We start from the raw sequence: 25,168 nt of genomic DNA, 5'->3' as shown, positions 1-25,168 counted from the left end.
CTAGGTGTTGGCAGGCGTCATAAACTGAGTCATAAAACCTGCTTCCCTGGCCAACCCTTTCTGAACCCAGGAGAACTCCAGCATTTCACGCTGTGGTCACAGCAGAAAGGCTGGCTGGGACACAGCCGCTGCAGGCATACTTACTCACGCACTTGGATGGCTTTGCGAAGGTTTCCTGATTCAAACTTGGAGAAGAATCTCAGACAGCCTGGAGCACCTGGGCTTGAGTGACTGCAGTAAATCAAAGCAAGGATACCTATAGCAGGTTGCTTCAAAGACAAGTCTTTCCCAGCACCTTTTGTACACTAATACAGGTTTTTTATAAGCAAGACCCTGAAAAGTAGCAAGAGGTGAGCAAATCCATAATCTGCCTATCCAATCCAGCATCCTTCTCTACTCTTGCTTAGTGTTTCTAAATCTCACCTTTTCCTTTCCCTATATTCCCTTTTTGTCCCAGTTCATATTTACTTTTTTATTCCAATAACTTTCCCCACTGAGTTACTCCCATTAATTTATTAATTGCACAAGGCAGCTCTATACAATTACTATACATTTACTCTTCCCTCATCTATATAGTTTCCTTCTCCTAAAGCTTAGAAACCCTTAAATTCATCTTGAACAACTTCACAACTCTCTCCTACCTCAAACTGTCCTTCACTCTTTTTTTCCCCTCTAAACAATATTCTCCGAGTCATTCATCCTTCATCTGAATGCAATTTCTTCATATTTGGGACCCTCTCAACTGCCCTGTGCAGGTCCTTCTCAAGGACCACAATTCCTGGCCATCATTGAGCATTTAAAACAATTAAAACAATTCACAAGGCTGGATGTTTGTTTTTCAGAAGCCTTTTATAAGTGCCCCACCTTTCAGGGTACAGCTGCAGCCTGTGACACCAGCCATACAGACACTCAAGTTCACTCCGAATGGGAAATGTTGCTTCAGGGTGCAGAGAGACTGCATCTGGATTCATAGACAGGTACAATTCCCAGCACCAGCCTGCGTGCTTCTGTTCCAAATCACTGCGTGCAATGCACATATTCAGGGACACCACACAGTCCCTTTGATGTACAGATTTTCTTGTTCTATCTAAAAAGTTTTGAGGCTCTCTTGCTCCAGTGACTTCCACAATAAATCCTTTTCCCAGAGCCACATACTAGGAATCTGTTCCTCCTGTATACTTCTCCTGTTGGGCCTTTACCTCCTAGGTTATTTCTTCTATACCTTTGTCAGAGCTGAACAAGTAAACCGAGCTCACTACCTAACCCAGCACTGACAGTGCCCCTGGTTACGGTAATTTAAGGTACCCACCTGGGCTCATCTAAATCAAAAACAGTTCTGCCTATCACATCACTTGGCTGGATTAAGCGGCGAACATCATCTAGTACTTTGTCCCTAGGAAAAAACAAAACAAAAGGTAAATTGTAACGACACTGAGAAATCCTGGTATAGGGTAATCTTGTAGAAGAAATATGAAAAGGTTTAGGAAATTCCTTTGAAGAACTGGTAAGAAAGAGGACTTCCAGGTGAACTTAATTGGGTTTTTTTTTTGGGGGGGGGGGGGTTTTTTTAAACCATGAGAAAGCTCCTGCTCCATTCCCATTACAACAAGTTGCTTTTTGGGTCAAATGACTGATTCTGTAAAATTTTTATTCTGTACAGTATTCTGTCAAGTTTGATTTATCCCCAATTCTTCCCAGTCAATGTCAATCTCCCAAATGGCCTGCCATAACTTATAAACCTACTAGTCTGTCTCATAGTGAATCTTGACTCTAAATCAAGCTAATTTCTACTCGTTATTAAACTGAAGTTCTCTGATCCCTGAAGATGATCAAATGTGGAACACCAGATTTTTTTCCTGACCTTTGCAGCAATCACGTTATGCCCTGAAGCATGATATGATTATTCCCATTTTAGCTGTATGGTTACACATGTTATTAAAGTCATAAAAGCAAATCTTTTAGAGCAACAGTGCAAGGAGAAGATGGTAGAGTGATTTTGCCTTTAAATAAGATTTTTAGCTTTTATATTTGCTGCAGAAAGAGTCATTACCTCTCTAGAGCTCAGGAATCAGTGGTTGTCACAAATGCCATTTAATTAGTGTTGATCAGCTTTAAAGTTTAGCACAGAATCCAGCCTCTTTGTTATCTGCTAGTAATTCCCTATGCCACTAAAAAGAAATGTAAAGTCATTGCACGCAGCCACACATGGAACAGAAAATGATAGTTATAAGAGGAGCTTCCTCTCCCAGCACAGCTTCAAAACACAGCTTTCCCCTCATCTGAACACCTGAAATAACATGACAAAAACAGCAGCCTCTAGCAGTGTGCCATAGGGGAGATTGTTTCTTTTTTTTCTGCGTGTTGCATGCCATATATGCTGTCTTCTCCTAGCAGGCTGGGCAGCAGGGAGGGAAAGCACCTTACTTACCTTGTCCCCGCTGATGCTCTCTAGCTCCCGAGAGACTTCCCAGAAGCAAGTGCACATGCTAGGGAAGGAAGAGAAGCTTCTGGAGGTCCCCATGGAGCAGGCAGAGAGCAAGAAGCACAATGAGAAGGGACACAGCAGCAGAAGGGTAGACAGGGAGATTCCCAGGAAGAACCTGACACAGACACACAGCTCTGAGAGGACAGAAAGGATTTTTCCTTAAAAAGCCAGATGGGACCCATTGTTGAACACACTAAAGGTGTATCCTTTACATCAAAATGTATCCCAAAAGGACACAGTCTTCTCCATCTCTAAAATGAACTTGCTTTCATTTGTGTTCTAACGAGGTCACAGATTCACGGCTCATTCTGGGTTTTGATCTGCTTACTTTAAGGAAAAGCCACTAATAAATCTATGTCAGAGCTTTCACCAGTTTAGGGTCCCATCACATACATAGGCACACGGATACATTTATCAATAATTAGTTTAAGTAATAACAATTTGGAATATGAGATAGAGGAGTCCTTATGGATTCACAGAAGCCATAAAAATCTCACTCGAAGGTTGCCACTACCACCTTCAGCTATGAAACAAAGAAAGCAACTCAGACAGTTCACAACTCATCCACTAACACACAGAAAGTTCATGTCAGAGATAGGAAATAAGCCTGCTAGATTCCTAATCTAACTGTTCATAATCCAGTTAGATACCATTTTCCTTTCCTCAGGAGCAAAACCTAAATAAAATCATCCTGCTGTTTGGCCTATCTCCTTGCAACAAATTACTGGATAGCCCAAAATTCATTCTATAACTTCCTAAAACATTCAGAGATGTGATAGTCAGAACACACATAAACCGGTTTTGAGCCTGAGAGCTCTCAGTGAGGTAGTTACACTAGAGCACAATCACCTTTGAACCCCATACTTGCGCTCCAACATGGGCTTGCTGTAAGGAGGTGGCTGGTGACCCCAGAAATCAGGGAATGCCAAGTCTTTGTAGTCTGGTATGGACTCAACACATTTGGCCCTAGCTACGTAGAAGCGAGGGCTCTGGAATGGGATATCCCCTTGGTGTTTCTCCAGAAGATTTCTCACTGTGTCTGAGCTCTCCAGCCTCCCTCCAGGACCGGGATTGTTCGAGGCCTCACATTCAGGGTAAAACATTTTTTTGTACCAAGCAGCCTCTTTTGGGAGAGGGCGCAAAGTAAGCATGTGACTCCTGGCTGGGTCTTCCTCTTCACAAGAGTCTGCATCTTGGACTGCTTCTACAATGTCTCTCTTTTCATCAGTCAGATCCCATCTGCATTTCTCCTTCTTCGTCCAGCTCTGCAGTGGGACTTTGAAATCCTTTTCCTCTGGATCTGGTCCCATCTCTGTGACACTTTGGTTTCTCCATCTGTAGTTTGGATGTTTCACAGAAGTAGCACTTGGAATGAAATGAGAGGGAGTAGAGCAAAGATTCTCAGTCCTGTCCTCCAAGCTCTTGTCTTCCTCAAATTCTGATTCGAGCTCCTTTAAATTTAAAAAGCAGAAGAAATTAAAAGAAACTAAAGACAGATTGTGCCTCCTTCCAAAGGAAACCTTTCAAGGAAGAAAGAGAAAATATTTACAAATCTCCCAAAACTGTACTCATCCAATGAGACAGCCAGAATAAAATCAGCCCATGGACCACCTGCCAGAATTTCTTTATCCACAAAGCTGTTTCAACAGCAGTCCTCAGAAACTAAAAGGATCAGACTGAGTCATCTGGGTGAGTCATCTCCAACCAAAGCTGATTGTTCTAACAAATCAGGCAAGATAATTCGCAAGGCATTTTTTTTAGAGTGTAAGTGTTACAGCAGGGTAAAGGAGGCCAATCTGTCATGCAAAACTCCACCCCTGCCTTCATGCAAGTGTATAAATTAATCCCATTTTGTTAGTTATGGTCATAATAAATGTCACAGCATTGTGTCTACAGGAGATACATTAAGCCAGTGGTCCTTTCCAGATTCATATTTGAATCACAGGTTTCAGCTCTCCTAAATTCCAAGATTTGTAATGAGTGCAATACTCCATACTCCATTCTTCTCCCAAACTGCAATAGAACAGTGATTTGAACTGTACATTTCACTCAGCAGCAGTGCAATCTTCTCCATCACTTCGGTCAGGACACTAGTTGACAGTATTTATTTTCCACATCTCATTTTGATCTTGATATTGCCGTTGAAGTTGCCAGCAAGGATACAAATTATTATCTGACAGATTTCTCATGTGGCAATTGATTCAGTAGTGCTAGTTAATCCATACCCAGCCAAATGTGCACCAAACAACATCACTCCCTTTCTATCACTCTTGATTCACACCAATAAAATATAGCAAAAATCTTAATCTTTGTTTTTTCCAGTCCTATAAGACAGCTAGGTTTCCTTTTGCAATAGCCTTGTCTAGTTACCTCTTGTGAGTACTCCCTTTCAAGTATTTCTTAAACTCTTGAATATTCACAAATAAAGGAAGCTGCACTATGATAGTACCTGAAAATTATGGGAAAGTTCTGGACACATTGCTTCATATTGTCCAAGCTCTTCCTCTGGCCGGTCAAGCGTTGGCCTTGACCTCAGTTTGTTCACATCTGTCTCCAAGTCATAATCCTACAAAAACAGAATTAGAAAAGCATGTATATTAAACTTGCCCCAGAAGATGACTGTAATGTTCTGCGTAATACCCTTGATTTCTAATGACATCATACTCATTTAATGAGTCCTATAATTGTTCTTCCCATACTCATGAAGGCTGTTAAAGTCATTTTATGGGATAGAAAATAGAGGCACAAGAGGAAAGACTACATTGTGAAAAAAGAATTTGATGTTTTGGTATTTGAGTACTTAAGTAGAGATACCATGAAAAGATGGTTTCAAAAAAGCATTAGGACTGAAACTTGAACCTTTTTATATGCACGTCAGCTCGGAAGGTTTCAGAATAAGAGACACCAAGAACGGCTAGTTATTTCTGAGCATATCATCCATTCCCTTGCTTATGTTGCATAAACCAGGAGGTACAGATCCTCAAGATGTAATTGGTAATATTCTGATTCAAAGAAACAATAATCAAATAAGTGTATGTTTAGCAAGAAAATTCTCAAAGTATATCAAAGCCAAAGTTGTCCTCACAGGCCACCAGCAAAATTAGAAAGCTTGACACTTCTACCTTTGATTTAGACAACCACATGGTTTCTCTGCGTGCCTAACAATTGAACTGAAAGGCCCACGCCTGTATCATTGAACTTGCAGGCACCAATTGCTTATATTTTATTTTTATCTCTCAATCCTGTTTATAAAAATCTGTGAAACTCTTGCCCAATCCATCTTCTATACTCTCCAACTTTCTTGATATTTTTATATGAAAAAAGCTTTTTAGATCTCAACCATCAGCAAATCAGGTATAAGAACCATATCTGAAACTTTCACAGTCGAAGGCAACTGTGCAACCTCCTCCATATCAGATATGAGAACCAAAACCGAACTGTGTCAAGCATTCAGTCATTGCATAAGCAGCCAGGAAAAAATGGGGCAAGAGGGAAGGATGGAGACATGGCATTGATGACTGGGCATTACGTTACAGCATTATTCAAATAATTCAACACGTCATTAGTAAGCATGGCCCACGAAATGCCAAAGAAGTTATGTGCTCCTGATAAATAGACTCATTTCTGAAGCTGTTGTCAAAAGAAAAAGTAATTGCCTGAATGCAAAAGTGTCCATGGCATTTCAAACCCCGAGCCACACTTGTATTGCAAAGCAGAGTTTGAACTGTTGTTTGGGCCTAGTTGAAAAGGCAATGAAGAGCTGCAGAGTATGAGGTCAGTTTAAAAGGATTTGCCACTAACAGCATAACAATGCATAAGCAGCTTCAAGCTTGCTGAAGGTTTGGGTTGAGAAGGATAGATAGTTGATGTGATGATTTTGATTTTCATAGAACTATCTGAACAGTTACTGATGGAAGTATAGAGCCAAGTTCCAGTTTGGCTGGTATTACTAGTATGCATGGATTTGAGTTATGTAGCTGTGAAAACGTTTATAAATCACATCAATAGCAGAAAACATTGTGCAAATGATCTCATACAAAAAAGGTAAACTGAAAGTTCATTATCCATTCCCTGCTTGCTTTCCCTTTAGAAAGATTTGTCATGGGAGATAAGGCTAGCACACCAGACAAACAGTACTTAAAACTCATATTCAGAGCAAGCTCTTAGGCGAAAAAAAAGTCTACTTGATAAATCCTTATGAATAATGAAATAGTTGAGAGGCATATAGGATCTGTTTCTGAATGAATAACTAATTAAAGGAGGAGATAATTTCACTATGAACCTTATTCCTAATGAGCATCTTGATGAGCCCTAATATTCAGATAAAAACAGCCAGACAGGGGCAAGTGAGGACACTGAGCTAATGTGTGTGTGTGGGGGTGTTAACTTCCTTTTTTCATCATTTTAATACTTGAGGAGAAAAAGACAGGGCAAGTAATGAAAACGCCCTTACAGAAGTCTCAATCATATCTAATTAGACTGTATTTGCAACTTCATTTCTTTAATTTGCCTTCCCAAACCACTTTGTGTGGATAAGACTTATTAGCAGCATTCACTGCTTCACATTTCTGTATGTGCTTGTATGTATTTTCACAACAAAAAAGTTTACACACTCATCCTCAGCTGGTATGGGGGTTTTTTGCCAGTTAGGTCACGACAGGGAGAGTGCAAAGGGAGAAGTCAGAAAAGCATTGAATAATTCATTGTATTATTTGTCTGTGTGCTGCAGCAAATAAAGAAGGAATATAGGTTCAAATGCCTCAGCTGTGGCTTAGAAGAACTAACCTTTTTCTTAGGGTAGGTGCACAGCCCAAATATGCTCTGATATGGGAAGAAAAAGAGGGTTAGTCTTTCCTAGGTGATAATTCAATATTCCCCTATTAAGTGCCATTTCTGGTCTACACCTAGAGGAATCAAAGACCCATCATTTATCCCTGACTGTGCACGTGATTCTAACAGTCACTGGTCAGTCTCTCTGCAGGAACAGAGAAGTCACCAAACCTGCACCATCCTGGATGACAAGAATGACAATTAAGATAAATGCAGGGGGCTCTCTTCAATGAAAGTCAGTGCTTTCTCTTTTTCCAAGTATCCTTCTACTATTCATGTAGTGTATTTATGTGGGACCACACGCATATCTACATTCTCTGGTTAGACAGCTTATCAGGATGTCAAAACAGACAATGAGAAGTTTTACTTTCCAGTATGTGGATGATTAAGGAAACTATGGCTCATATACCTACTTCCTCCTTACTCTCCACATCCTCGTTATCCAGGTCTTTTTCAGCCTCTTCTTCTCCATCACTTTCATAGTCACCTGCAGAAGTAGAAAAGAAGTAGGGGCAAAGGTGTTCATCCTAATATCCCTCTCAGGCCCTCCACAGAAATATGTGCAATCTCTTCTATGTGTGCCACACGCACCTTCAAACTACATCCCACCACAACCTTGATTAAAGCAGATCCCATTTGTTAATCTAGTATAAATGAATTTGGCACTAAATCTCCCGCTTCTCTGTTCTCTTGGACTCGAGCACTGCCTTTCAAAACCATGACAAATGTCACCGTGATAGGATCCAACTCGTATTACAAAGCAATACAGAGATTCTCTGCTTGGCTGCAATGATATTACAGGATGCTCTTAATATGTATTATCTAGATTAGGGTGTTTTACTGCTATCGTTATTATGGTATTTGAGCATTTTCCATACAAAACTGAAAGCAACAGAGAAATTGCTTGTGTGTATCAAGGAGTCTGTTGTTTCTCCTTTTCTGTGGAACGGCTATCCTGCCTGTGCTTAAGTTCTGCTTTTCAGCAAGTGCTCATGTCTTTTACTCATGCAGCGTGACTGCTATCTGCTTTTATTTTAGAAAGGAAAAAGGATAATACTTCCTGCAATTCTTTACTGAAAAAGCTGCAGGGCAGTGTTCCCCCCCCAAACAGTCATGCACAGGCACAATTGTCTCTCCCTCTGTTGTTATTGTGGAGCAATGGCATCTCCAACCTCTGCTATGCCCACTCTGTTCCATTATTTTTTGGATAACAGAAGGATTTCCCCTCCCGCCCCCCTCTTTTTCCTTGCTCCTTTTAATCTTCTCTCATTTATTCCCCAACCAGAATCTCCAAGCTTCAGGAAGACCTGGGAGTATTTTCATCTCTACTAAGTGGCACTGTAGGCCATCAGATTAACTTTAACTGTAAACCTCAGGACTAGGCTGCCACCACTCCCTTCCCCAGATCCCACATTTAGTTCTCATGTCATGCTCCTTTTCCTCCTACTGAACTCACCCTTCAGCCATTTACCTTCAGATCCCTCACACGGAGGTTCAGCCTTGGCATTCCCAGGAAGAGGGAAGAAATAAGAACTTCTTACTGTCACCACAGGCAGAGACTCCTTAGGGTAGCACTTTCTCAGAATCTGAGTCACAGTGGTTATGATAGGATCTAGATTTTTGCAAGATAAACAGTCCTAGGAACCAAAGGAGAACAATGTTAAGAATTGTCTCTTACAGTCGTCCTGCCTATTACACACAATCCCCCAGAGCAGAGACACTCTTCTGGTTGGAATATGAAGTCTTTATATTTATGGCTTTTTTTTTCTGTTCCTCCCTTGCTTTTTTTTCTTTTCTCCTTTTTACCATTAAAGAAACGTGCCTGGAACAGCAAGACCTTAAGTTCTTGCAGTCCGTTTCTTACGGAAATACAGGCTAGCATAGACCTCAGGGGACTTCCATTGGTGCACGTCATTTAGAAGACACAGCATCCCCTAGCTCGGCTCTAAGATATTTAGTCAAGGCATATTGAAGGAAGGTATGATGGTAGCATTAAGCTAAAATATCCTAGATAACAGTAGCACTGAAAACATACGTTCTTTAATATGGATAAAAAAATAATCCTGCAGGGAGCCCATCATGTGTATGTTTGGCTGCCAACACATGCCAAAATCTGCAATTCTGCATCTTCACCACAACTATACCCAGAGCTATCATGCCAAAACTAACACAGGTAAGTTAGCACAATTACACCATTATTTCACTGTATTCAGTGTACACAATGTATACTCAAAGAGAGCATTCCCACTCTATTCTATACAGTTAAGCATTAGGCCCGATAGTCTGAAAGATCACTATATAGTACCTAGTCATAAAATATTGAATTCCTACAGTATCCTACGTTTTCTACTCTTATAATCCAGAGTAGAAAATAGAAGCATAAGGAGCTATGAGAGCCCAGACGCACTTTGAAGACATAGAATATTTTTGTATTTTTATTACCATGCTAGGCAAATGAACTCCTTGGTCTTTTTTTGCAAAAACAACAACACACACACAGACAGAACTAAAAGCAAAGACCCCCTGGGAGGTCATCATAGGTGTATGTTTTCAGTATAACAGAGACAGAGTTTGGACAAGCAAATTACAGCTGCTGCACAAAGGTGAAGTTGCTCAAAACTGATCGGTGTGATGCTCAGAAAACCAAGCCTTCAGGTTTCCCCGAGCACAGCCCATCTATACCAGTCTCCATCAGAGAGATTGACTAATCAATGTAATATCCTACCTAAGCTCACAAGTTGTACTGTGCCTAACAGTGTGTTATTTTTAGTGGCTTGGGACTAAGACTTAGCTTGTCAGAACAGGAATGCAAGTCAAGTAAGCAGCATAAAATGTTCTATAAGGCAAAAGAGGAATATTACAATACATCCTAATAGCATTTAATATTTTTGCATCCCTTCAGCACAGATAAAATGGAAGAGCCCAGAGGGCAGAACAGATACTTTTTGCCATTGTCTGACAGCCCACAGTTAGGATTTGGGCTGGACAAAAAAAAATATTCAGCAGAACCAGGAAGGTGACCAAAGAACATGAAATACTTTATTATAATCAGGAAAAGGAAAATGGCTGTATTGGTTTGTTGTTGTTTTTTTTTTTTTCCAGTTGTACAGGGTTGTGTTGTTTTCTCATGTATGACTGAATGGCATTATAAGATTCAGTGGGATTAACCAGAATTCCTGTAGGGAGGCTAGAAAAATCTAAAGCTGACACGCTTACAAGAATCTTAATATGTATTTCTAGATATCTGGCTGTTAGGAACAAAGGGGAGAGAAAAGACAATTTTGAAAGCATCTCCAAGGAAAGTTTTATTGTGGTTAGAGCAAACACCAAGGAGAATTAGTTTCTATTTCCAGTTTTGCAATTTATTCACTCTTTCACATGGTATCTGAGTACCTTTATTTGCTTGTTATTAAAGGAAAGATAAGGGAAGTTTGTCTACATGTGAGAACAGAATAACATTCTTAAACAGTCTTACTAAAATGTTACTAATACTTACTAAAAATGTTGTGTTTAATAGAACAGTGAACACAGGAGTGTATAAATGCCTGCCTTGGGCCAGCCATCTTAATTCACTGCCAAGTGAATTGAGATAGTCAAGAACAAGGCACTTTCATCCAGACAATGAACTTCCACAAATGGAGTTATTCAATGATGCTGTTTGAAAGTCATATTTTTCTTTATAGCAAATTAGCTTACAAGTGCAATCAAGCCTTCAGATACCTTACAGGGAATTTGTGGGACTGTTTTCATTACTGTGCATAACGTGCTCTCAGATTCCAAGATAACACAGTTTACAGATGACTGAAAAATGTTCCATCACTGTGTCGGAAAAGCTTTTTTTTTTACTGACACCTGAGAAATAGTTTACACACATACAAAACAGTCTCCTGTCTATCTCATTTATTTTGTGGTGGGATATTGTGAATGAGGGAAGAGAGTGCATGCTTAGCTCAGAAAACCCATGTAAAGCTAACCTGAGTTGAGGGGATCTGCTTTTTAGCCTCCACACTCAAACTTCTCTTTACTGAATCTGGAATAGTCCAGATATTATGATACATATGCAATATATACATAAAAGGAGGTTTCAATATGACAGTAAGGAAAAGATAATGAAGCTAATGGATGCTACTACTGGGAACTATAGAGTGGTGTATAGGATAATATTATCTTAGAGTAGACCCTAGTACAGGAAGACTGAAGAGAAACCAGGTGGGCTTAAGAAATCAGATGGATAAGTGATAAAACAGCAAAATAATGTTCTATGCACCAGTCTCTCCTAAAGCAGATACAAACCTGTTTTCTTTTCTCAGAGTAGGCAGCTCTCTGCCACTGCACACAAAGCCAGCCAGTTGCTAATGTGGACATATCATTTACCTGCCATGAAAGTCTAAGCAGAGCTTGGAAAAAGAAATAGGAGCAGAAAGTGCTTCCTTTTCACAAATTATTTCATTATCTAAAATTATTTTTCATTCCAGGTAGGAGCAAAACTCAAAATATCTCTAAATTCTCCTCAAATAAAGTAGCAGTCACTTCTAATCTATGTAAGGAGACAGTCTTTGAACTATTGGCTCTTCCTGTAAAGACATAGGCTTAAGGGCTATTAAAAGCTCAGGTATTTCAGCTGTCCATCAGCCCTTACAATAAGCATCTGGAGAGGTTTCAATTGAAAACCAGCCTTGTAATAGGAGTTCCACGGGAGGTTGTTAAAACAAACCCATCTTGGCAAAACTGTTTCAATTTCAATAGATTAAAAAAAAAAATGAAAAAAATCAGCAGAACTTTTCTAACCAGCTTTTAACACCTTTAAAATCTCATTAGCTGCTCAGAGTTTGGTCAAGGCTAATCACCAGGGCCAGCAAATTCCTAAAGGCATTAAAATATTGTCTACACACACAAAGAGACGTTGCTTTCCCAAGCAGGAGTTGTTTGTCTTGCCCTGTCTCTTTCTCTCTTACTACAGCCTGCAGTTCCTCTCAGGAGAATCAATTTCCCATTTGCTGTCTACCATGAAGATTATAATGATTTTAGTAGCAGCAGGCGCCTCTACCTCAGGTCAGAGTAGGGACAAGCATGAGTGAGACCTCCTAGGACTGTCAGACTCCTCTCGACACCTCATGTCTTAGAGAGGCACTGTAACACTGACAATATCCCAAAGAAGAAGTGAGAGAACGTTGAGCTCTGAATTTATTAACCTTGGTAATCCCCCTTCCGAGATCCCCCTAGTAGCAAACAGTAGGAAAAAAAGCAAACTGGAGGCCCCTGAGCTGTCATTTCTGCTCCACTTCTAACCTTTGGAAGGATTAGAGTTATCAGCGTTCACTGGAGTCTTAGTGTGTCATTTCCTGTTTGTTCACCTAAGGTGACCCCATGTTTGCACTTTCCATGGGGTTGCTCCCAGGCTGAACTATCAAGAGATGTTAGCTCAGGAAGCAACGTGGGCTGTAGAAGGCTCTTGAGAGAGAACTAGCTGACATCTACCCTCAAGCAGCTGTTGCCACCCACCCTATTCAAGTTTCTGCAGACCAGGGACTTGTCATTAACAGAGGCCATACTCCCTTGAAAGATCTGCTGGGCCTGGCCACCTCATCCCACCTGAAAAAGCTGTCAAATCCTCGTGAGGAAAACGAAGTGAAAAAACTCTACCAATCTACTATCTACTACTAGTAAGAAATATCCTTCAGTCACAAGAGAATTGTTCATGACAGCGATGGGAAATGTGAAGAAGCAAGTACACTGGATCATAAGGCAATGGATTTGCTGGAGGAAAAGGGGACAGGTTTTTCGTTCTGTCTGTGATGGTGCTAGAATGAGATAATGCACTGGCCGGTGAGAATGACAATGGAAACACTCCTTGTGGAATCACATGGGTCAAGAACTGAAGGTTTCTCCACAAGTGACTTCTCCAAAGAAGGTTAAGGAAGCATGCTGGTGAGAGACTCGGAGGAAACATTACTCTTCTGTACCTGCCCTTTCTATACCTTATAGGGAACCCGTCCCCAGGGCCATGTCAATCTTTCTTGATGGACCAACATTAATGTGTCACAAGATTAAAATTGCACCTCCTGAAAAACAGTTGATAGATGTTTTTCATTAGCAAAGGCCTGGATAAATCAACACTTCCTTTGTGGAAAAGACTGATTGGGTGGAATTATCCATCTGGATACCTGAAAGGAAACATCTCATGTAACACCTAAGCAACTCTTCCGTGGAGACACTGCACTGTTGTTTGGGAGAGGAAGTCCAAGCAGACATCAGGATCCACAGGGGAGGAGAAAAAGTATTAAAAAGCCTGAACTACGATTCCCATGAGGCTCAGAAGGAATTAAAATGAGTTTTAAACTGAAACATTTCAGCTTTTCTGAAGTACTAACTGAAAAAGTCAATACTTTTTAAAATTATCATTTTTTCATTTATGTGTTATATAAATTCAGGATAAAAGTGTGGAATTTCCTGCACTGTGAGGTAGAACCGAGCACTAATTACCAATCCATCTCACTTAAGCACAGAAGCACCATTTACCTGTACACTTGTGAAGAGAATCTCCATACCCCGGGAACCAAGGAATGTCTCCCTGCCCAACTGGATGTTGGTGATGTGCTTTAGGCAGAGCAGGAGACCCCTACGAATATAAACGTAGTTGTTGGAGACATCATTGTGATGCCAGTCTTGATAGAGTCTCAGCAATCCACCCAGGTAGCCTCTGTTCGCTGCCCGTCGGCTGTTAGACTCTGAAAATGAATAGAAAAGGCTGAATTAAACTCTTTCCACTACTCATGCTTTTCTGTAACCACGTGGTTACTCAGTGCTCAAACTCAGACTCTTATTACCTGCTCATTCTTGCTTAATGGTCTCAGTTTGGTTTGTTTGTTTTTTGTTTGTTTGTTTTTTTTTACAATTTAGTATATTATTTACTAAGCATAAGCTAGTCTTTTAGAATTGTACATGAAAAGATGAAGCAGTATCTCTCCTGTTTAAGTGGAAATGGTTGTTCCGGAACCCTCCAGATGAACCAGTACATGGGTGGGGAAAGGGCAGAGCCCATATCTCCTTCCAAGTGCTAATAAACTTATGTCCAATTACAACACCAGAAGAGTTCCTGAAACTAAAGCAGCTCCCGAGGAGTGAGAAAAGCTAAATAACAATAAGATTAGCCAACAGCAGGTCATATAATCTTCACATAGTCCTGTACTTCAGTTCTGAGAGAACACCTTGCCGAGATCAACAAATCCAGAAACGTTGTAGTTGTACAATCCTGTCACAGCCAGCAAAATTACGTTTAACTTCTAAATATATAGAAGTATAGTGAAATCTATGGATCAAATTATTCTGGAAACCCACAGTATTTAAAAATTGACAGAACACCAACATGAGCAACAGCAGATTGGGCTTCTTTTCTGTTGCTTTTTGGTTCTGAGATTTTTAAAGGTCACTTTCTGGTCATGTTTAAAGGCTTTACCGCATGGACAAGAAAAATGTATTTTTAAAAAATAAGCTTTATAAAAAGAAAGCTGCAATATTTTCTTAATCATGTAGCTCCGGGGTATCAGACTAAAAGAAGATGATTATAAAACTTGTGATAAAATACGAATTCTGCTGAGTATTCTAAAACACATCCCTTCACCCACTGTGTTCCTTGCCCTGCGCCCCACAGGACAAACATGAAGCCATACCAGACTCTCGGCTCCCTCCCTTCAAACCAACCCTGCCTAAACATATTTTCCTGACTGGTCCTGACATTCCTTGCTGTGACACACATTAGAAGCTGTCAGGAGCTCAGTAATCAACCAAGAGGCCAGGTAGCATACGTAAGACAGGAACTCAGCTCCCTGAATACCAATCAGCGTTTGCAGCTCACAACAGATGGCTCTTAGTATGGGTTCTCCAGAGCTAGTAGGCTCCAATTCATTTCCAGTTCATGAAACAAAGTGCCAGAGCCTCTCACACCTGGAACGTTAGAGTCATCAGTGGGGATTTACAGGACAGGAGAAGCAGCTAGAGGTTAAGAGAGAGAACAGAAAGCGGCGAGATGCTGCACGAAGAAAGTCAGTAATAAGGGAAGCCACGGAGAGAGTAACCACGAAGCAGCTAGCAGGCAGCAAATCTCAGTCCCAGTGATGAAGTAGATGGAGCTATTGGAAAGGGGAAGGAAGTTGCCCGAGTCTGCTCTCTGCAGTATGTTAACAAACTCTTACCTGGAGAAGAGATCGGAGGGTAGCTCTGCTGCCTGGTCTTGTCCTGCAATTTTCTCTACCACTAGCACCACAGGGCAGGCAACAAACAGCACCCCCAGATCAGTTTGCCAACTCATTTTAGTCCTGCTCTGCACCTTCACACCACCCTGTTGACATGCCTCTGCACTGACCTGCTGGTCCCACAGCCATACCTACACATCTCTGCCCAGTCTCCTACACCCTGGCCTGCAGTCCTCTCTAGCGCTTTATCCCCTTGTTAGCTATCTCACACTAGCTCTGCCAGTACATCTTGTATTTCAGGGCTCAGTGGTTGTCAGCATGTAGAAGGTCACCCTTCTCCTTTGACCTTCACTTTATGTTTCTTTTTTCTATTTGACTTTCTGCAAGAAAACTTTAATTGCTTGAGAATCCCTTATCAATCCCAATGATTTTATTTATTATTTCCTGTTAATCCTCAACCAGCTGTCATGTTTACTAACCTGCAGGATGACTAACCCCTTAAATCAGTCAATCTTCCTTGAAGAATTACTCAGGAAGCTCTGTAAAAGTCAATAAGTATATAAAACATGACAAGAAAGAGTCAGGGAGTGTAAGGTAGGGACAATTTAGATCAGACTCAGAGCTTCCCTGAACTGTTCAGAGGCAGATGAAATGGGACTAGATCTAGGGGTTTATAGACCCCAGCATTCAGTGTTTGAAGTCTAAGCTTTCTGTGTCAATGTCAGTAGGACAAGGGAAATATTAGAAATCACTGTGGGTAGAACTGCTTGGGGAATTTATTTAAAAAAAAGAAGAAAACAAAAGAATTCTCACAAGAGGTATTTGCAAATGTTTTCCTCATGTCTTTCAAGACAGAATTCCGCATTTGGATCCCAGCTCCACAGGGACCAGAACACACAACTGTCCCATGCCTCAGTTTTATCACGGGATGAAAAACATGGAGGAAGCTGAGCAAAATAACTTAGCTATTTTTTTTCCCTCATGTTTTCTGTAGCACTTATCACCTTTAAGATCAAAACAGTCGCTTTGAGAAGTGAAGCTGAGATAGTCTGTTCTGCGAGGAGGAGATGGAAGAGGCAGGGTTATAGTTCCCTCAGCACTTTGATCAGAAGCAGTGAGTATTACTTGCTGAAGGGGCAAAAAAGCAACATTCATTTTGTTTCTCCTGTCTGATTTCATTGATTCTCCTCTGCTCTCCTGTGTTGTCAGTGCTTTTCTTATTTTTTTTCTTCCATTTTTTCAGTTGTATAGTCAATAAAGTAGCAAATAAATGAAGGAGGAAGTAAGCCAAGATCTCCAGAAGGCAGAATGGAAAAAGGAGGCCTCCCCACCTGTCTGTGTCTGTTGGTCTCTCCATCTAGGGATGCACCTGCATGGGTGGGTATCTATGTATTTGGCACAAATACAGATGGTGGAAATGAATCATACAGGTACAAGCAGCCCTGCACAGATTTTTAGGCAGCAAGAACCCACTCCTCCTGGAGTGAGTATACATGAGCTGTGTGTTAAGTGGTAGTGTCCTATGCCTTTTGACCCTTTTGCTGTTATTCTTTTGTTAGTCCCTTTCCTTCTCCCTGGATATGGCCAGTGTTCAGTGGAAATGGAAGTTCTACTTCCACACAGCTTTCAGAAGCGCTCAGGATGGTGATTCCTATTTTGATTCATGCTTGGTCTGTCTCCCTAATCGTATCCTGGCATCTCTGACAGTGGAGCACTGTCTTCATCACCTTCACCAAATCTGTCACTTGCATACTATTTTCTTCACAAGAGTTTCAATTCTGCCTGCTGAGTCTGGGATGGGTGATAGGGAGGTCTTCAATGTCTTCTTAGTTTCCCACACTTCTAGAACTGACCCTCCACTTCTGGCTTCCAGGACAGTGCTGCCAACCAGTGAAAGTTTAAGCACTGCAGCACAGAGTAGCTGGCCTGAATAATCTGTGCAATTAGCCAGAAACATTTGACATGGATGCACAGCCAATGCGTGGAAGCCTCAAACAGTTGAAGATGAATCTAAATTAGCAAGGGGATCACACTACAAAGAAATCCCCAGTTTTGACAGAACTCTGATTTTGTTTTGGGGGACAAGGACAGACCCTAAAGCCAGGGTTGCAGTCTAGCAGATAAAAGTCTCATGACTGCCAGTGTTTCTGTGGACATTTCTGAAGCCCTCCTCACATTCCAGTCCCCTTTGAAGTGTTTGCCAGGAACACAGGGACCACTGGAAAACACACAGCATATTTAATCACAAAACTGAATTACAGTCAACCTGAAATATGATGAGCAATGCACTGCTTACCAGGCAGAACAAAGATATTTATCTTTATGTCTATTTGCTTAAATCTCTTTGTTGATGCCACTCAGCTGATTCATTATGCCAAGAACATGCATTGCTACAGTTTGGAGATAAGAATGCTCTGCTAAATTAACCCCATGGCCCCTAAAGGAGTGAAAGGAATAAGAAAATCTCCAACTTCCCCACTCTGCTGTAGTGATTGCCTCTTGGGAATAAAAGATGCAAGGCACCTCCTAAAGCAAAGAGAAAACAGCTATTATATTCAGTCATTGAGAGGCCATTTTTGCTAGAGATAAGCATGAGGATTCCCTATAGAAACAAAATGAATTGGTCCCATGAAGAAACCTAGTCACCCATCAAGTGCCGGGATGATTTCAGACCCAGTGGGCTCTACAGTTCCAGGAAGAAGCTGGTATCAGCTCAACTCTTGTTGGAAGCCAGAAGACTACTCTAATTGTGCCCTGTAAACTTCAGAGTCCAGGCATTTATTTAAGCATTTAGGATAGATGAACAACACTGGCACAAAGGTAGAGAACACAGGCAGGATTTGCTAGCAACTACAAGTGCCATGTTTTGCTCCTAGACCAGGAATCAATGACAAGCTCAGCTTCAGTACAAGAACAGCTGATTCATTCTACTCCAAAATATTTTAGTTCCAGGTGTTGGCCAATTCAACGGCCGTCTTACAAACTGTATTATGACATGGTGATTCTTCTCTAATTTGCCTTTGTTACATTGTTCATATGTAAAAATTAAAAAAGAACAAGCCAACCCCTTCTGAAACTTTTGAACTAACCCCAGAAGGAAAGTGATTTTCGAAAAGGTTTCCTTTTCCTTCTTTACTTTTCAGTTTAACAGCATCTTCTGGTTGGAACTTGACAGAAAGCTGGAAATCCACAAAAAATACTTTTTGCACAAAATTTCCAGCTTGATTTTTCTGACTAAAGTGGTTTGAAAGAGTTCAAATAAGGATGCTAGAAATTGGAAGACTTCCTCAAATTCAGCCACTGAATTTTCAGAAGCCAGATCATCACTGAAGGCACAAACATTGCCCGTGCCAAGACAAAGGCAGTAAGCAATCATTATTAAGATTGTCAGAGAATAATGCACCTCCTTGATGCTTTGGTTCCATTATGCCCACCCTGAGGAGCAAAACAGCAGGAAGCTGCCATGCCCCAGAAGATGAAACCAACCTTTTTCTCTGAAGCACTGAGTTACTTTTGGTTTGGGATGTCTATGAATGAAGAGCAGTCTTGAGGAAGGGAATATAAAGGACATTCAAAAATAGTTTTTCCCCCAATAAAATGGCTCTTCTCAAAGAGATAAACTTAAAAATATAGAATAAAGACTATTTGCATTCTGAAATTCAGGAGGAAAGGATAGACACAGAACTGTTTTAGATTATTATGAAAGGAACTATTTGAAAAATTTAATTCTAATCACAATACCTACAAGTTGTGATGGTAGATTTGGGGCCAGACTGTTAATGGAGTTTGAATCCAGAGGTGGGTAATGAAGTCTTAAACTGATTGTGAGAAATGGGTACCTGGCAAAATATTAGGCAAATCACAAACATCGTGCTGTTGGCTACAGGAACTGACATCGTTTAACCATAGGGCCCTTTTGACGCAAGATCAAAGTCCTGCGTCAGTAGATCTGCTGCAAAGCATTATGAATTCAGATATAGAGAGTGCAGGCCTTTCAGAAACCATAATCTGCTTATGTGCTAGAACATCACTTTCTGTTCATCGCAGAGTTATTTGCCCCTCCTTGATGCCAGCATAAAAGGAAAAGAATGACACTGATTATTTCATCCTGCCAGCCGCAAAACATAATCCTCATGCTTTGATGAAAAAAACAGCGGGTGAAAGGTTAAATAAAGGTTGGTGGATGGAAGATGAGGAGGAAAGAGCAGGAAATGAGAGATGAAAGGCTAGGGGGAGAAAGGGAAGGCAAGAGGATAAAGATGACAAAAGGAGGAAGGAAAAGATATAGAAAGAGAGGAAAGGCCATCAGCAATAACTGCTATTAGCACACAGAATTGTCTTGATGAAATAAGCATGATCGGGGGTCACCACAACCCGTCTTTTTAAATTGCTCATTACAATTTTACTAGGCAAGCATTGCAACAAGGGCCCTCCTCATTTCCCTGGCCCTTTCCTTCAATATCCTCTGAGCAAATGCCTCTGAGATCAGCTCTAGCTAATTTCCTTAAAGACATGCAAGCTGCTAATTCTGGGAAGTACAGATAGTCAGGAATAACAAATACAACCAAAATTGATTAAAATAACCTGTTGATAAACAAATTACTCACCAAAAACAAATATCGGATTAAGCACCGGTGGAAGAGGGGATCCCTATAATAACATTGCCATCATGTGGCTCAAGGTGCTGAGCGGCAGTGTCCGGCTTGAGCCATCACACTGCCTCCAGCCTGCAAACCCCTAGATATGCACTTGTCTGCACTTACATATCAGGTATCCAGTTTTCTTCCACTCCCCCAAAACTGGGAATGGTTTGCCTGTTTTATTTTGAGGGCTGAGTTCACTAAAAGCAATAGAGCCCATGGCTAAGAGCAATACAGAGGGCAGCCCTCACCTTCCACTGCTGCTCAGACAGGCTTCAGCTGGGGTATGCCCTCTCCACACCTGGGCCTCTCACAGGCAAAGGAGATCATAGTGATGAGCTCTCCAGACTTCAAGACAGAACTGGAGCAAGATATGAAGGCAGATGTACAGAGAAGTCAAACAAAGCCAAAGGAGGCTAGAAAGAGTAGCAGGTGTACCCCAGGACAGAGAGAAGAGACTCTGGGAAGGATGTTGTGCCTCATCCCATCTCAGTCTACCTACAGCTATTGGTATCTAGCCCCTCATCCCCACCCTGGGCTGTAGTAAGCATCCAGAAATTGAAGAAAGAAAGATGGACAGGTGTAACACTGGAAATCTTGACTGTGACATCCAAGAGAAGAGTAGAAGACTCCTGATGCTCTCATGGCACTTCAGCACCATTATAGATATTTACCAAGCAACATTTTCAGCCTGTATAATAGTGTAGTTCAGTCAGAGGGAGTTAACAGAATGTTGGAGAGACAACAGATATAAAAACACCAGCAAGGCAATGGAGGAAGGACTTGCTACAAGCCGTTTGCTGTGTGCATGGCAGGTGAACAGCAACTGGGAGAGTAGCATGCAAAGATTGGTGAAGTACTCTGGGATGCTTGGAAAGAGATAAGAAGTCAGGAGTGAGAAAGTGGCTGGTAGTCAGGCAAGAAACATCTTCTCTGTAACAGTAATCTAAGCTTCCATTGATAGAAAGGTGCAGCACTGTTACTAGAAGGGACCTAAACTTCTATTCCTCCACTATTCACCATCTCTATGACTATCACTGATTTCCACTATGTACAGGGGAACCGGACAACCTAGGTCACTCTCGTCTTGCACTGGCTTTCTAAACATTTCTTCCCGGTTGCGGATGAAGCATAAGTTTGTAGTGTCCCATCACTTTTCTCTTTCAACAATCTTGTACTTTCCCCTCTGAAACACAACAGCAACAATTTCCCAGGTACAGCTGGAACGGTAATTTTTTTCTTACACTGATGCTTTCTTTTCTGGCAGATCTTGCTTCTTGCAGTTATGCACTTGTTAAGCGGGCATTTAGCATCAGCTTCTGTTAGGAAAGAGACAGAAGCCAAAAAGTTTCTAGCCAGCCCCTGCCTCTGCAGGTGGACAAAATCTCAAGTAGAGCTTAAGGAAGCCCGGGGAGCTAAAGACGGATGTTTCCAAATCCATCAGGGAGACACACTGCCATCTGCCTGCTCCTTTTAGAACTACTGTGTGTTTTCCCATTGCAGCTCGCTGCCAAAAGCAGAGGAACACTTTCCCTTCAGCACACCTTCATGTATAGCCATAACCCTCGTGATCACTTTGGGCTGAAGCACTTAAGGATACGACAGCCCTGCAGGGAGACCCTCAGGAATGGGTGTGTTCTTGTCCTGTCTGTTTTATAGCTTTCACCCCCAGCAAAACTGAATCTCACCACCATTCCCCAGCAAGTGGGTTACCACAAGTCTCCAACAAAGTTCGCAATAATCAGTCCCGCAATTCAGTACAGTAGCACATTCTAGGATTCCTGACTCCCATTTAGTTTGTATCCCATCTAAAACATGCTAAAGGGCTTCTGTGTACAGTTTTACCCCTTGTTTTCATAAGCAATTTTCAAGTGCTATAGCGTTCACCAGGTTTGATTTTTAGCTTTCTAAGAACCCCTGCACCATTCAAAACCGCTAAGGTCATCGGCGTAAGTTAACTGTGACAAACAAAGCTGCCCTGATGCAATCATGAAAAAGAATTCAGCTCTTTTCCAGCCATGGTGAATTTATCTCTGGAAGAACCAGAGCTGTTTTTCACATCTCCTAACCCACACCTCCCAAGAGGCACAGCCTGCTCATTTGTATGCAGCTACCAAGGCACTCTACTTCAGAAGCCTGGAGCTTCTCATGTCCTGAACCACAGGACAAGGAGAAAACTAAAAGGCACTCTTGACCACTCTGCACCAGACTGCAGAAAACATCAGAAAACACAGTTCAAGCTGACTTGTGGGCTGTGGTGCTCTATTTGATTGCAGAGTATTGGCACTGTTTCTCAAGTCCCAGCTCCAGTGCCTTAAAAGAACATCAGCTGAAAATAGACCGTGTGTTTTCCTAAAAATCACTTTTCCATGGAAGCAGTAACTGGTGTTGCTGCAACAATGTTGTTCGGTTGTGGATGATAAAGGAGAAAAGGACACACAACAGCAAAGTGGGAAGGGCGTCTCCAAATGAAGACATCTCTCCCAAACAATGCCTTTGTTTGCAATGGTCAACAGTAGAAATGAACATGAGAACCCTAATCTGTACATCAGTGATCAACCAGAGTGACAGTGTATGGACTGCTTTGCTCAATAGACTAAATTATCATTGGAGTTTGGTTTTTGTACCTTCTGTGAAAACACCTGAAACAAACAACCAGAATGATCAGTGTGTTCTTCCAGTACTGGAAACCCTCTATGCTCTCCTAAAGCACAAAAAGCATAAGAGGGAGAACCAACCAAGATGCTTTCACAACATAAGCTGTCTGAGAAGAGTCACACAAGAAATTTCTAAGAGTAAATGGCTTTTAAAAAAACCCGCTTACCTCACTCCAGGAGAAAAAATGCTGGGAGAATTTGGAGCTGAATCCAATCCTTTTAGATTCCCTAGATCATCCTCAGCTTCCTCCCACCCCAACTTTTACAACATGTGTTTACAACTCCCCAGGAGACTACATTTCACAGCTTCCCTTTGTAATTAGTCCTCCACTTCTATATACTGTTCTCATCTCTAGACCCAGAACAAGCCTCCAGGTAGAAAATTTATTCTATAAATATCTTGGGACAACAGAATTTCACTTCCCATTCCTAGTACTTACCATAAAAACAGGAGTGCAGGAGAACAGCTCAAGCTGCCAGATGAGCTTTCAGCTCTTGCTCCACTTTTCCAGCCTTCTCTGTAAATTTCTTTCTACTCTGAAGGCTAATTTTACTTTTGTATTGCAAGCAGCTGTGGCATAGCCCCACACCCCCCTTGTTAAGATTTAGTGCCCAAACCAGAAGGTCTTTCCTTGTTGCAATAATGCGACCTTTAAATGTAGGCAGCAAGGTTAATACTGAGGCATTATTTCAGAATTCATCACTTGAGCTGATGCAACTCAGACAAGATCCCATTGCAGCGTGCTCATTTAAGCACTGCTTCCAGGGCTACAATTTTTCACAAATGCATTTATTCCTAATACTATGAAAAGGAGAAGGGGGAGGGGAAGAAAAGGAGGGGAAGAGAGAGAGAGAAGGACAATACACCATTGTGATTTATTGTAGAGTAGATTGTCTGCAATAGTAGAGTGCTCTTTCTCAATCAAAGCTTTATTAAAATCTGGTAATAAAAAGCTAAGTGTTTTTGGACAGGATAAAGGCAAAAAAGGGTAACATGTTCATTTCAGGAACAGTCACACCAGCAGTGTGTGCCTGAGAGCCCATGTTAAGGTCTTCAACACCCCCAGCCAGCTGGTGCCAATGTTAAGCACAGCCTGCCATAGCAGGGCTGTGCCCCAGCAGCTTGCTCCCTGGGACCTAGAGCACCATCTCCCATAAAGCTGTGTGTCCACAGAGCCATGGGGCTCCAAGAATCATAGCTAGACATATAGGAAACTACTGCATTACTGCCTCTCTTTTCTAAGCAGTGCTCTTTGGGACTGAGGGAAGAGGGGATACCAAGGGAGAATGAGGTTCAACAGGATCATTCTGTCCAGCAGCACGGCACGGAAAGGAAAGTCAGAAAGAACATGAAGAAAAAACAGCTTACTTGATTTCAGCAAAGCTGCCAGAGCCTCAATGGCTGCCCTGGGGAAAGAAGAGAGATGGAGAAATAATGTCAATTTGTTCGATAATTTTTGTAACCTTCATCTTCAGAGTCTTCTGGGCCAGGCTTCCCAGCTGGTCTAAATTGACAGCTTATGATGGACTTTGACAGAACTGCAATGTTTTACACCAGCAGAGGATCTATTAGCCCTCTAGCTTTAGTGTTACACTGATTTGTAGTGACCATTAAATTTAAAGCAACACCCACATATCCAAAGTAATGAAGCAAGTCTTTAAACTGCTACCCCAGGACTATTTCTTTGTATCAGAGACTCAGCACATGCCCACTCCAGACACCAGTGCTTCTATCTACATCAGTAGATGATACTTTCGGCATCAAGCTGGGACATCCATGTCAGCATTTCCAGCCAAATTCCACTCCCTTCTCTATTTTCCCAAAACAAGCTTCACTCCCATCCTCAGTCCCTCCAGCTTTAACAGAAAAGAAAAATTAATTTCTTTTAACTACGACAATGTCTTTGTATTGCAGGGGCATGTAAAGTTCCCCACCCAGGTCAGGAGTTGTAAGAAAGATGCTAGATCTATGCAGTAAGACCACTTGCCTCATAGAGCTTAGAGAGTAAGGAGGTAGAGGGGAGAGATACACAGAGAGATTTCTGTTGACCTTCTGCGTCATTTTAATGTGCAGGTAAGCAATTCAACCTGCCTGAGTCAGCATGGCACTGGTTTGAATGGGAGCTGGTCACTAACATTTGTAGCTTGAAAAGCTGAACTGAGACATCCTTGCTCCCCGCCATCTGGAGGCAAGTTTTTTCCTCATGTGGTATAATCTCCATCCCACTAGCCCCGTGGAAGATTCTTTTCCAGTCATGTTCTGCTGGAGCAAGAATATTCACGTTCTAACCTGGCTTACTGCTGTGAAGTTTCAAGTGCCCACAGCTGATTAAGTAAATACAGCTACAAAACCCTCCATGCCCA

The 25,168-nt window shown here is 41.6% G+C and overlaps 1 protein-coding gene across 1 annotated transcript in view; it reads right to left on the bottom strand.

Moving 5' to 3' along the window:
- The window catches only part of AGBL1 (ATP/GTP binding protein-like 1), a 369,489-nt gene that overhangs the window by 220,757 nt on the left and 123,564 nt on the right, over window positions 1-25,168 (bottom strand). The window contains 8 exon segments of the mRNA XM_009335232.1: window positions 145-231; window positions 1,310-1,393; window positions 3,335-3,936; window positions 4,935-5,051; window positions 7,729-7,802; window positions 8,787-8,952; window positions 13,835-14,043; window positions 24,174-24,211. Of these exon segments, the coding sequence (XP_009333507.1) occupies window positions 145-231; window positions 1,310-1,393; window positions 3,335-3,936; window positions 4,935-5,051; window positions 7,729-7,802; window positions 8,787-8,952; window positions 13,835-14,043; window positions 24,174-24,211 (1,377 nt within the window).

The sequence above is a fragment of the Pygoscelis adeliae genome, unplaced genomic scaffold, assembly GCF_000699105.1.
Source record: "Pygoscelis adeliae isolate BGI_AS28 unplaced genomic scaffold, ASM69910v1 Scaffold21, whole genome shotgun sequence".
NCBI classification, from domain to species: Eukaryota; Metazoa; Chordata; class Aves; order Sphenisciformes; family Spheniscidae; genus Pygoscelis; species Pygoscelis adeliae.
This window is presented reverse-complemented; position numbering and strand designations above follow the sequence as displayed.